Source organism: Suncus etruscus, chromosome 11 (genome assembly GCF_024139225.1).
Source record: "Suncus etruscus isolate mSunEtr1 chromosome 11, mSunEtr1.pri.cur, whole genome shotgun sequence".
Classification (NCBI taxonomy): Eukaryota; Metazoa; Chordata; class Mammalia; order Eulipotyphla; family Soricidae; genus Suncus; species Suncus etruscus.
This window is the reverse complement of record NC_064858.1, coordinates 73282384-73295947: the sequence shown is the minus strand read 5'-3', so window position 1 is coordinate 73295947 and position 13564 is coordinate 73282384. Positions and strand designations below refer to the sequence as shown.

General features: G+C 34.3%; 2 protein-coding genes across 2 annotated transcripts in view; one reads left to right on the top strand and one right to left on the bottom strand.

Annotated features, from left to right (window-relative positions):
- The window catches only part of BCL2L13 (BCL2 like 13), a 1170396-nt gene that overhangs the window by 648466 nt on the left and 508366 nt on the right, over positions 1 to 13564 (top strand). The window lies entirely within an intron of this gene.
- Positions 1 to 13564, bottom strand: part of OSBPL8 (oxysterol binding protein like 8) — a 198789-nt gene that overhangs the window by 53904 nt on the left and 131321 nt on the right. The window contains exon 5 of the mRNA XM_049783649.1: positions 5474 to 5544. Within this exon, the coding sequence (XP_049639606.1) occupies positions 5474 to 5544 (71 nt within the window). The remainder of the gene's footprint in view (positions 1 to 5473; positions 5545 to 13564) is intronic.

Genomic DNA, 13564 nt, shown 5'->3' with positions numbered 1-13564 from the left:
TTCTTCTCTGAGGACTCGTCTTCTTTGGAGCTGAGTTGTCCCGCCTACAGACAGTGGGACTAGCTGACTTCTGCTGTGTCTTTGAAACACATGGCAGACATCTTGGGGCATGGCAGACATATTGGGCCTTTTCTCTGCTTGCTTCAGCCTGGGACTTGATCCTGTGTGACATTCTTCCCTGAGGGCTTGTATTCTTCAGAGGTGAGTCGTCCTGCCCACAAAGGGTGGAGCAGAAGGAGATCGGCCACCTCACTTAGCTTTGCATCATCTAGCCTATGATGGGCATCCAGATAGGTAAGGAAGAAGGCAAGCTCTCACTGCTTGCAGATGACATGATAATATATTTAGAAAACCCTAAACTCTGCCAAAAAGATTCTAGAAACAATAGATTTATATAACAAAGTGGCAGCTACAAAATTAACACGCAAAAGCGTTCTTATATGCTAATAATGATAGAAAAGAAATGGACATTAAGGGCCCGGAGAGACAGCACAGCGGCGTTTGCCTTGCAAGCAGCCAATCCAGGACCAAAGGTGGTTGGTTCGAATCCCGGTGTCCTATATGGTCCCCCATGCCTGCCAGGAGCTATTTCTGAGCAGACAGCCAGGAGTAACTCCTGAGCAACACCAGGTGTGACCCAAAAACCAAAAAAAAAAAAAAAAAAAAAAAGAAATGGACATTAAAAAAGCAATCCCATTCACATTAGTGCCCCATAAACTCAAATATCTTGGGGTCAACTTAACTAAAGAGGTAAAAGACCTATACAAAGAAAACTACAAAAGCCTGCTTTAAGAAATAAGAGAGGACATAAGGAAATGGAGACATATATCCTGGCACATGGATTGGCAGGATTAATATAATTAAAATGGCAATACTCCAAAAAGCATTGTGTAGATTTAATGCAATCCCTCTAAAGATACCCATGACATTTTTCAAAGAAAAACACTCCTAAAATTCATTTGGAACAATAAACACCCAAAATAGCTAAAGCAATACTTGGGAAAAAGAATATGGTAGGCATTACTTTCCCCAATTTTAAACTGTACTACAAAGCAATAATTATCAAAATAGCATGGTATTGGAATAAAGACAGATCCTCAGAGCAGTGGAACAGACTTGAGTATTCAGAGAATGTTCCCCAGACATACAATCAACTAATCTTTGATAAAGGTGAAAGAAATCCAAAATGGAGCAAGGAAAGCCTCTTCAACAAGTGGTGCTGTGACAACAGGTCAGCCACATGCAAAAAAGCAAACCTGGACCTCCATCTAACCACCATGCACAAAGATCAAATCCAGATGGATCAAAGACTTTGATATCAGGCCTGAAACTATAAGGTATATAGAACAATATGTATGTAAAACACTTATGACATTGAGACTAAAGGCATCTTCAAGGAGGAAACAGCACTCTCTAAACAAGTGGAAGTGGAGATAAACAGATGGGACTATATTAAGCTGAGAAGCTTTTGCACCTCAAAGGAAATAGTGCCTAAGATACAAAAGCCACCCAATGAATGGGAGAAACTATATCCATCAGACAAGAAACTAATTTCAAAAATATACAAAGTGTTGACAGAACTTAAATGAAAAAAAAAATATAACCCCATCATAAAATGGGGAGAAGAAATGAACAGACATTTCCTCAAGAAGAAATATAAATAGCCAAAAGATACATGAAAAACTGTTCCACATCACTAATCATCAGGGAGATGCAAATCAAAACAACAATGTTGTACCATTTCACACCACAGAGACTGGCACCCATCACAAAGAACAAGAACAATCTGTGCTAGCGGGGATGTGGAGAGAAAGAAACTCTGATTCACTGCTCATGAAAATGCCATCTAGTCCAGGCCTTTATGGAAAACAATATAGAGATTCCTCAAAAAAAAAAAAAACTGGAAAGTGAACTCTCGAATGATTCAGGTATTCCACTTTTAGGGATATACCCTAGGAAAACAAAAACACAATAAAAAAATCCCTTCTTCACACCTATATTCATTGCAGTACGATTTATAATAGCTAGACTCTGGAAACAATCAAGATGTCCTTCAACAGATGAATGGCTAAAGAAACTGTGGTACATATACACAATGGAATATTATGCAGCCGCCAGGAGAGATGAGGTCATGAAATTTTCCTATACATGAATGTACATAAAATCTATTATGCTGAGTGAAATAAGTCAGAGGAAGAGAGATAGACAAAGAATAGTCTTACTCATCTATGGGTTTTAAGAAAAATTAAAGACATTACTGTAATAAGGCCCAGAGACTATAGAGTTAAGGGCTGAAGGACCAGAAGGACCCGCTCACAATTTGAAGCTCACCACAAAGAGTGGTGAATGCTATTAGGGAAATAACTACACTAACAACTAGCATGACAATGGTAAAGAAGGACAGATGTAGAATGCTGTCGTGAATACAGACAGGAGTGGGGGAGGTGGGGGCATTGGTGGTGGGAATGTTGCTCTGTGAAGGGGGCATTCTGTTTATGACTGAAACCCCACTACAAACATGCTTGTAATCATAGTGCTTAAAGATTTATATATTATAAAACACTCTCAACAAGATGGGAATGAAAGGAACTTTTCTCAACATAATCAAGGCCATCTACCACATGCCAATAAAAATATTATACTCACTGAGGATAAACTAAAGGCCTTGCCTCTAAAATCTGGTACAAGACAAGGCTGCCTCTTCTCACCAATCCTATCAACGTAGTACTGGAAGTACTTGCCCTAGCAATTAGGCAAGAAAAAGATATCAAGGGCATCCAGATAGGAAAGGAAGTAGTTGAACTCTCATTGTTTGCAGATGACATGCTATTTTATTTAGAAAACTCTAAAGACTCTACCAAGAACTTCTAGAAACAATAGCTTCATATAGCAAAGTGGCAGGCTACAAAATCAACACACAAAAATCAATGGCCTTCTTATACACAAATGTAGAGAAGAAATAGACCTTTAAAAACCAATCCCATTCACTATCATGATAGTGGTAGTGAGTGAGAGAAATAGAACGATTGTATTGAAGACAGGCAAGGAGTGGTGGTTAGAGTGAAATGGGGGAATTGGTGGTGGGAAGGCTGTACTGGTGAAGGGGGGTGTTCTTTTTCATAACTAAAACCCAACAAACATTTATAATCATGATGCTTAAAGATATTAATTAGGGCCGGGAAGGTGGCGCTAGAGATAAGGTGTCTGCCTTGTAAGCGCTACCAAGGAACGGACCGCGGTTCGATCCCCCGGCGTCCCATATGGTCCCCCCAAGCCAGGGGCGATTTCTGAGCACATAGCCAGGAGTAACCCCTGAGCGTCAAACGGGTGTGGCCCAAAAACCAAAAAAAAAAAAAAAAAAAAAAAAAAAAAAAAAAAAAAAAAAAAAAGATATTAATTAAAAATGTCTGCCTTCTAGTACTATTATGAAAGTTAAAGCAGCATACAGCAAGTTTTAAATATAAATATTAATCATCAAGATTACTGTAGTTTGTGCTTAAGAACTGAGTTAATATTTAAACTGATTAATTTTACTCCAAGCAGTTCAAAATGGTAGACCCTTCTGAGAAACTGAATTGTTCTATATTTGTCCAATATATGCGATAGCTATTAGCCATATATGGCTACTGATTTTTTAATTTTATTTTTGTTTATTTGTTTATTTCTTAATTGATTGGTTTTTGGGCCACACCCAGCAATTCTCAGGGGCTACCCCTGGCTCTGTGCTCAGAAATTGCACCTGGTAAGCTCGGGGGACCATATGGGATGGATGCCAGGAGTTGAAACGGGTCCAACCCAGGTCGGCAGCATGCAAGGCAAATGCTCTACTGCTGTGCTATCTCTCCGGCCCCTACTGAGTTTTCTTAAATATAGTTAGTATTACTCAGAAACTTTCTAATTTAATCTTAATAACTTCAAGTGTCAAAGTGTAGTTCTTAAGTCAATTTCATTTTAAATGAATGCACACTACTTTATTAAAGATAAGTAAGTTTATTTGGGTCTCTCTATCTTTCACCTGTTTCAAGTCTACATATAGATAACTATGGTATGCAGGTTTGAAGCTTAATGTTTGAGGTATACCTCAGACTTTTTAAGAATTCCATAATACACGTAATTATTAATTCTGGTATTGTTTAGAAAAAGTATTTTTTAATTCTATACATTTTATTATATTTCAAGCCATAAAAGGTCCAAGAGAAATTATTTCCTCTAAGTTGTAACTATATAACTCTTATATAAAGTAATCAAGGCATTTCTTATGTATATAAATAAACATGAATAATGCTAAAAATACTAAAAACGTCTTTGAAAGTCCTTTTACACATATTACAGATGGCTCTTTACATAATTCTTGAGAAGTGTGAATAAAATTTGTGGGAAAATCCCATAGTGTTAAAACCTCTTAACACTCCCCAAAATAGAAAAATAGAGTACAGCCTACTTCTGTGAATAGCAGAAATGTTTCTAGCTTAAGAAATAAGCGTATTTACACTCATTGAAATTTGACCCCACAAAATTAAAAAGCCTTTTGCTTCTGAAACTGACCAAAAGAGTAAAACTGGTCAGTGAAACTGATCAGTAATCGAGTGAATTATGAATAATTATGTAATTGCAATGCATCATATAGTGTAATCTTAAAACAAAACCTCTAAATAGACCTAAGAATATGCATAGGCAAATTAGTTTAAAAAATTAGAAATGATGTACTAAAACTAATTTTTACAATCATGTTTATTGAGGTACTGGGTTTACAATATTGTACCTCATCCTTTTTATAAATACCCCAATCCAAGACACAACCCCAGAGAGTCCACTTCTCTCCACCATTGTCCCCAAATACCCCTTCTACCAACATCATGTAAAATCAATTCTTATCTGAGTTTAATCATCAGTTCTGATAACTTTGACCATATGTTAATTCCCTTATTATGTTTCTTTATAAAAATATCTCAAGAAAATTAAAAATTTCATATTTAAGGTCTCCTCTTTTTTTAAATTAATTTGTGAAAGTGGAGATACCTATATACATAGCTGAATAGAGCTTATTCTACAAACTACAAAAGAAACTCTTATTTGAAGAATACATCTTTCAGTTAGTTGTATACTATTACTACAGAAGATTTTTGAACTTTAATTGATAAAATGGATACATCTTGTCTATCACCCAAATAAGATAAAAACATTTAAGAATTCTTTTGAAGAATATCTCTGAATAGCAAACTCTCAGGCTTTGATTTGAAGAATACTGCTTCAGTTGATATATGAGGAATAAAGAACCTCTTGAAGAAACTATGACTCATAAATCTCCATAATTCAAAGTAACCTACAGCATTTAAGTCAGGACCTGGAGGAACTTTATCTTTTTCATACAAATCACATGCTCAGATAACACTAATAACATCCCATAGGGGAAAAAAAAAGGATTTCTGTTAGTTTCATGATAAAATATGTTTTCAGGGGCTGTAATGCTTACCTTGCTCTTTGACATCGAAAGTGAAGAGTCATCTTTATTTTGAGAAATGTCTTCCTTTCCTCTTTCAAACCCTTTACAAAAAACAAACAAAAAAAACCAATAAAACTAAAACATTGTCATTATCTCAGTATTTCTATATTTGAACATGTGAGTATTTAAAAGCCAAGTGTGTATGTCATCAATTTCAAAATATATGTAACATTTTATGTAGATGAGTACAAGGAACCTAGTTTAGAGTATACTAATTTATTTATCATACTTTAAAAATATCTAAGAAATTGTCTCTAGAAGAATTAATCTTTTCTAATAAAAAAAACAATTAATTGATTGACAGAATCAACTAAACATCCTCTTATTCTTTTTGCCAAACTGGAAAACAATTCTAGAATTACTGATAAAAAACGTGGAGGATACCAAAATCTCTAGATACAGAGGTCTGATTTTATCATCCATGATGGAACAGAAGCATTCTATACACCACAAAAGAACTAGGGGAGAGTAAATGAACATGTACGGAGTCGGTAGTTATTCCCATGACAGTATACTTCAAGGACGGAGAAACCCTGTATCACTTAGGCCAAGGGAATTCCCTTTCTAATTTCCCCAATATTTACTGTGCCTATGTAGGAAAAAAAGAGTACAAAATAATTTTTTGGGGTGTTTTGTTATTGTTGTTGCTGTTGTTGCTTTCATTTTTTTGCACTTTGTTTTGTTTTTATTTCAAGACCGTGGTTAGTGTGTGATGTTTGTATTCATTGCTCTGGTGCGTTTTGGATTTTTGTTTAATTTTTATTTTTGTATTATTGATGTGTTTCCTTTTTGTTTTGTTTTGTTTTTATTTTTGGGTCACACCTGGCAGTGCTCAGGGGTTACTCCTGGCTCTACGCTCAGAAATCACTCCTGGTAGGTGTGGGGGATATGGGATACCAGGATTCGAACCATTGTCCTGCATGCAAGGCCCACCTTACTTCCATGCTATCTCTCCGGCCCCTGACGTGTTTCTCTTCCTTTTTACCTTTCTTCTCTTAAATTAATATTTATAGCCTCTAGAAGGACTCCACCAATTTTTGCTTGTTTGATTCTTACTTCCATTTTATTTATTTATTTTTCCCTCAAACAGAACCATATAACTTGAACCAACTTGTCCCTCCTTTCAATTTGAGGGGGAAACAATGGAGGGCATGAAGACCAAACAGTTGTATGATCACTAAGTAGTAATAAAAATGACTGGACTTAAATACCAAACTCAATCCAATGACAACAGAATCGATACCCAGTCTACAACAAGATAGACACACTAGCAGCCCGGGGGGTAAGGGAGAGGAATATGGGATGCATGCTGGGAACGGGTGGAGAGAGGACAACTTTGGTGGTGGGAATTCCCCTGATCCAATATCAATATGTACCTAAAATATTACTGTGAAAGATATGAAATCCATTTTGGTCAAAATAAAAATCATTATTAAAAAAAAAGATGTGGAGGGGAAAAAAAAAACCTTATCTTCAAAAACTGTCTGATACAGACCGGAGGTTGGGGGAAAGGAGGGAGAGAGTGAAGGAGGGGGGGGGAGAGAGAGAGAGAGAGAGAGAGAGAGAGAGAGAGAGAGAGAGAGAGAGAGAGAGAGAGAGAGAGTGTGAGTCTATGTGTGTAAAAACAAAATCTAATAGCGTGCTTACTGTAACAAATAAGATAGGACACAGCATAATATTCTTGATGTAACATACATTGAATTAGAGCTATTTTTTATTATCTAACTGTTGCTATATAAATACAATATAAAGGATTAATAAAAAACAAAGAACTGGTTCTTTGAAAGGACAAAGAAGTCTGACCAACAAGGTTCATTATAGAATAAAAAAGAAAAATTCTCAGAAAATATTATCAGAAAAGAAAGATGTTACACATTAGATGTCAGTGAAAGTACTTATCTTCCAAATGGTCAATAAAGAGCTTAGCCATAATCAGACAGTGAGACCTCATGTTTATAATCCAACATACATAATCAGTCTGACTCCTTATACTTAAGTGGTTTATGTATTATGTAATAGATAAAAAGCAGGTATTCATAATGATGTCTATTGAGAAAGACAGATGACAAAACCTTCAATCAGTAGAGAAGGACTAATTCACCACAGAAATATTTGTAGCATGCCTACTTATTCATCTAGCCGTGCAGGGAGAAAAACATGGCATCTGCTATTTATTGTATTCATCCTCTTTCCCTCCAACGCCTATCATCTAGTGAGAAGACAGGTAACTCAAATGCAAATTACAATACAGCATTATTATAATTAGTATAATTTATAAATTTATATAATGCTGCAATAGTATAATTAATTAATAATGCTGTATTCTTTAAGTATTTAAATATTATAAAGTAGCTACTTATAATGAAATGAAAGCAATAGATTCATTGAAAATAAGAAATAGAGTTAAGTCTACCTGAGTTTCTTGCATTTCCCTTACTAACAGAATGATCCTAGACAAGCAACTGCATTCTCAGTATTTCAGTTATTCTGTAGAAAAAAGGCATAAGAGTGAAACACTACTGAAGTTAGGAGCAAGAGAATGCTATTAGTCTCCTCAGAAAAGTACTGTTTATGTTTTAAACTTCAAAAAAGAATTTACTAGTTAAAGCTCAACTAACCCAAAACAAAGCAATATATCAATAACATAATTCTGGTTAAATATGTTGCACCAATTTTTTTAGGTCTATCATCTTTTTGTTCTAGTCACTTCAGCTGTCAAATATATAATTAAAGTCTACACTGAGAACTACCATAATCAAGTGAATGAATGAGGGAACTGGAAAGCCTGTCTGGAGTACAGGTGGGGGTAAGGTGGGATGGAGGGAGATTTGGGACACTGGTGGCGGGAATGTTGCACTGGTGAAGGGGGGTGTTCTTTACATGACTGAAACCTAATCACTATCATTTATGTAATCAAGATATTCAAATAAAGAGAAAAAATTAAAAAAAAAGAAGACAACTTTAAACATAAAAAAAAAAGTCTAAAGTAGAGAGAGATATGTTATGATCTTGCATGGAGGGCCATTTCTGATGGTGCCTAAGGCTACTCTAAGCCAAGTATTCCAAGACAACTGGTGGCAGACACTAATCCTGAGGGTCCATGTATAAAAGCTGCATTTCGCCCACTGAGCCATTTCCAAGCTCTTGTGCTATAGTATTTAACTTGTCCAGAATCTAATTCCATATTATGGTGAAGCACTTTGAGAATCTCAGTTTCTCGTCCTTATATAAAGTTTTTCAAAGCAAGCAATACAACCTGTTGGGAACACTGAAGTACAGGAGTACAAGAATATCCTCATGTACTAGTGGGAAGAGGTTCTGGTCTCTATGTCCACTTAAAAAAGTTATTTTTCAGGGGGCACTTTTTCTGATAAGGGGACAGTCGATGTGAAAACCTCAGCATTAGATAATTTCTATGTAAATATATGAAATTTACTTTCTTTCATAAATCAATTAAGTATTATCCCTGAATCAATATAACACTGACCTTAACTTTCAATCTCTTAATAGAATACACTTTTTAATCACTGTTAATAAGGTACAGCTTGTTAAAATATGTTCCAGTAATAACTATGGTTCCTTAGAGTTTTAAAGTTTTTTTTCTTTTTGGTTTTTGGGCCACACCCAGTAACATGCAGGGGTTACTCCTGGCTATGCATTCAGAATTGATCCTGGCTTTGGGGATCATATGGGATGCCGGAGGTTGAACCCAGGTCTGTCCTGGGCAGCCGTGTGCAAGGAAAATGCTCTACTACTGCTAAGCTATTGCTCCGGCCCCAGAGTTTCAAGTTTTAGTATTAAAATGAGATTACATACATGTCTTCAACATATAAATAAAATAATTTTTACTAATAAGAACTATAATCACATACCAAACACAAATGAGTATAGGAGACTGTATACTGGGAGCAAATCTCAGAGAAGGACAGATATGCTACAAAGAAACTTATCTATTTTCTAAAACTCACATTTTTTCTATAAAATTTATTTTACTTAAAGTTTATTTCAATTTTCAGATCCTTTTTCAGAGACTGAGTCAATGAAAATATCAAGAAGTTATACCTGATATTACTAATATATTTAAAGCAAAAATTATGTAGAGATTTTTATATAAAAACTAAAAAGAAAAAAGGGTTGTATCCATGTAAAATGAAAAAAGGGTTGTATTCATGAGTGTGACAAAGTTATCTTTAAAATTACTAATACAGATCCAGAGATATAGCCAGGAGTGACCACTGAATTCAGAGTCCTGAGCTCCACCAGATGTGGCCCAAATATGAAATATAAATATATATGTGTATATATTCTCCCTATTTAAGTAATTCTCCTTTAGAGAATTCATTTAGATAAATGAATACTAAAGGAATCTTTCATTAGATAGATGAAATGCATTTAAATTTTCCAGTACAATGAAATGTCTGATAAGAAATTATAATTTTTAGGGGCTGGAGCGATAGCACAGCACTCCGGCATTTGCCTTGCACATGGCTGACCCAGGACAGACCTGGGTTTGATCCCCGGTGTCCCATGTGGTCCCCCAACCCAGGAGCAATTTCTGAGCACATGTCCAGGCGTAACCCCTGAGTGTCACCTGGTGTGGCCCAAAAACCAAATTAAAAAAAAATCATAATTTTTATATTTAACTTAAAAAATATAAAGCTGTTTCTTTTGAAACATGAAATTTTATTCCACTTCCTAGTTGACAAAATAAAACATTTAAAAAGCACTCTGACATAGCTGGTGGTAACAATAACTGCTGGTTGTAGTAAGAGGAACACTGAAATATGATTTTCTCTATATTAGTAGCTGAAAAACAAAGCCAACCATTTACTACTGAAACATACCAATCAAGATGAACTTCATTACACTGTATGGCAAAATTAACAAATTCAATTACTTAAGAAAATACAAACTTTGACAACATGAGATGGGTTTTTATATTGTTTTGTAAAGCCATATGCTTTTTCTTTAATCTGAATTAGACTCACGGCATGAAGGTCAAGCACACATGTGCTAGAAATCTTGCTGGCTAAGGGTAAAGAAAAGGAACCAAGGCAAATACAGCAATGAAGCTAGATCTCAACTTAAAAGCAAATTAAGTATTTCATAACATTAAAACATCTTAATTATGTTGTATCTGCAAAGCTATTTCTGAAATCCATGCCACAGAAAGCAAAAGAAGCATGAAAGCTACCCTGCTATATTTAAACATCTAATTAAAGATTATGAATTTTAAGGCTGTCTCAAGCATATGCTACTTAGGCAACAGAGTTCTGGACTATAGTTTAAAATTCTTTTCAGAAACCCTGTTAGAAAAGAAAAGAAATAAATTTTAATAATTTATTTAACTATTGAAGTGAATACTCTATAAAATGTTTCACTATTTCAAAGAACTACATGGTATACTTATCAACATAAAGCAATCATAAAAAATTACTAGTGTGAAAATAGAAAAAATAATTTAATTATGACTGTAAAATAAGTATTTATTAAAACCTGTACTAGTTTCAATAATATTTCTTTGCTCTAATAAGAACATTTTTATATTAAAATACAAATTAATATGATTAAATATATTTTTAAGGAAAGATATATTTCAATGTATATGAACACTTAGTATGATCAATTTTTCAAACAGAAAAATCAGTTTAAAAGATTAATTTAGAAATCTCACTGACCAATTTTAAACATCACATTATACCTATCAGATGCCTAATTTCAGTTAATAAACACTACCCTAAAATTAGCATAACTTTCTTTTTAACAAAACCTAAATGTAGACAAATGCATCCATCAATAAGAAGCATGGAATTTCAAAATTATACTTGGATAGAAAACTTTATTTTAGTTGAAGCCAAGATATTTAATCTTATGATAAATATCAATTTTAATAAAAATGGGCAAAAACATTAATCTTAAATCTGGATTTCAATTGCAAAAGACTTGGGATAATTTATTTATAGAATTTGTATTTATTCAGATATAAGAAAGGCTTTAATTTTACTAATGGGTCATAATATCTATTTCATAATTCAAGTAAATATTTAGGCTCTAAGGCATTTAAGATTCCTACTTGAATGAATCTTTAGTTCTCAAGTTTGCGCTTTAGAGACTGTAAGAGAAAATATGAACAAGCCAAGTCATAGAAGCAACAGTGATTAAAACCTAACATTTCATTTTAAAATTGTTTTTCTATAAAGGAAGCAGTTTTAGGATATTAAAATCCTAGTCTACTTTAATGAGAGATCTGAAAGAAATGAAGCAAAGGACACGAGATTAAAGAAACCAACCTGCCAACGAAGGAGAAAGTTCATTGTATCCTCCGAATGAAGCATTCCGGACAAGCTTTCGGCCATCAATTCGTGGAGGAAATAAAACAGGCGAAACCATAGTACATGAAGAAAATCTACGCTGTTTTGAGCTCTCTTCTTTCATGGCTTAGCAGGTCTATTTAATGTATATGCTCACCCGGAAGACTAATTAGACCAGACTGGCAATGACAGGCTTTTCCCTCACATACAAATGTAGCAAAATCCACCAGAACAAACAAAGGACACACACATTTAACAGCAAAGGAAAAGGACCAGAGGCTGTCAAATCAGCAATAAACAGATAGAAAGAGACTGACAGAAAAGGGAGGAAGCCACGCGTTGGCCTTCTAAATGAACTTGTAAAGCAAGGAAGGCTATTTCACTAAGATTTTACCTTTTAATCAAAGCTGTAATCCCCTGCACTGACTTGCAGCTTTAGGAAACAAAGCAAGATCAATACTTAAGAGATCCATGAAGTAAAAAAAAAAAAAAAAAAAAAAAAAAATCAGTTTTTCTTCTTCCTCAAAAATAGAATCCTTTTATCGTCTTTTCTTTTTTGCAATATTAACCACACTTTCTATCTCTTCTCCTTCCTTTCTGGTTTTTGTTTACTGAAAAAAAATAACCAGATATATACCTAATACTGTTTATCTTTTCTTGAAGCTTCTAGATTTATATCTAACCTATTGCCTGCCTCAGCCATGATTAAGAATTGATAAGGAAAGATACTCTTTCAGGTACAATTCTGATGACTTTCAGCAGCTCAAACTGAGAACACTTAAGTTTTATCTCTAACATGGTTATCAGAATCATTAAGACATTCTCCTTGCAAATAAATTAAAGACAAATAAAAGTATTATATACTTTTAATAAATATGTTCCCTTAAAACCAAAAGGCTACTGTAGTTTTTTTATCCTGTTTAAATATTTCAGAATCTATACTCTACCAGAAATTTTACATTTAACACTCCTATTTTGAAAAAATGCAACTACTAGGTTAAATGATAGATATCATCCCATACAACTAAATCTAACAGGAAAGTACCAATAATCAAAATAATACATTGTTATAATTTATTTATGCTAATCTTTCAAATTCCAAATACATGTCTAACTACATTGAAACCTATTTCTTCCTCCTACATTGGTTAAAAAGCTCTAATAAATGCATATCTGCTTTAAGGCTGATTCTCCATTCATATTCAACATCCCATAGAATGTAAGATTGATTCACCTTAAAATAATTTAAAAATCAGCTCCTACATGATCCAGCTATACCACTCCTAGGGATATGCCCTAGGAACACAAAAATGCAATACAAAAATCCCTTCCTCACATCTATATTTATTGCAGTGCTATTTACAATGACTAGACTCTGGAAACAACCAAGATGGCCTTCAACAGATGAATAGCTAAAGAAACTATTTTACATATACACAATGAAATATTATGCAGCCATCAGGTGAGATGAAGTCATGAAATTTTCTTATACATGGATGTACATGCTGAGAAATAAGTCAGAGGGAGATAGACACAGAATAGTCTTACTGTGGGTTTTAAGAAAAATAAAAGATAATATTATAATAATGCCCAGAGACAACAGAGATGAGGGCTGGAAGGACTTGAAGCTCACCACATAGAGTGGTGAGTTTAGTTAGAGGTGACTACACTATCATGAAAATGTTAATGACTGAGAGAAGTAGAATGCCTGTCTTGAATACAGAGGGGGGGGGTGGGAAAGGAGGTAGAT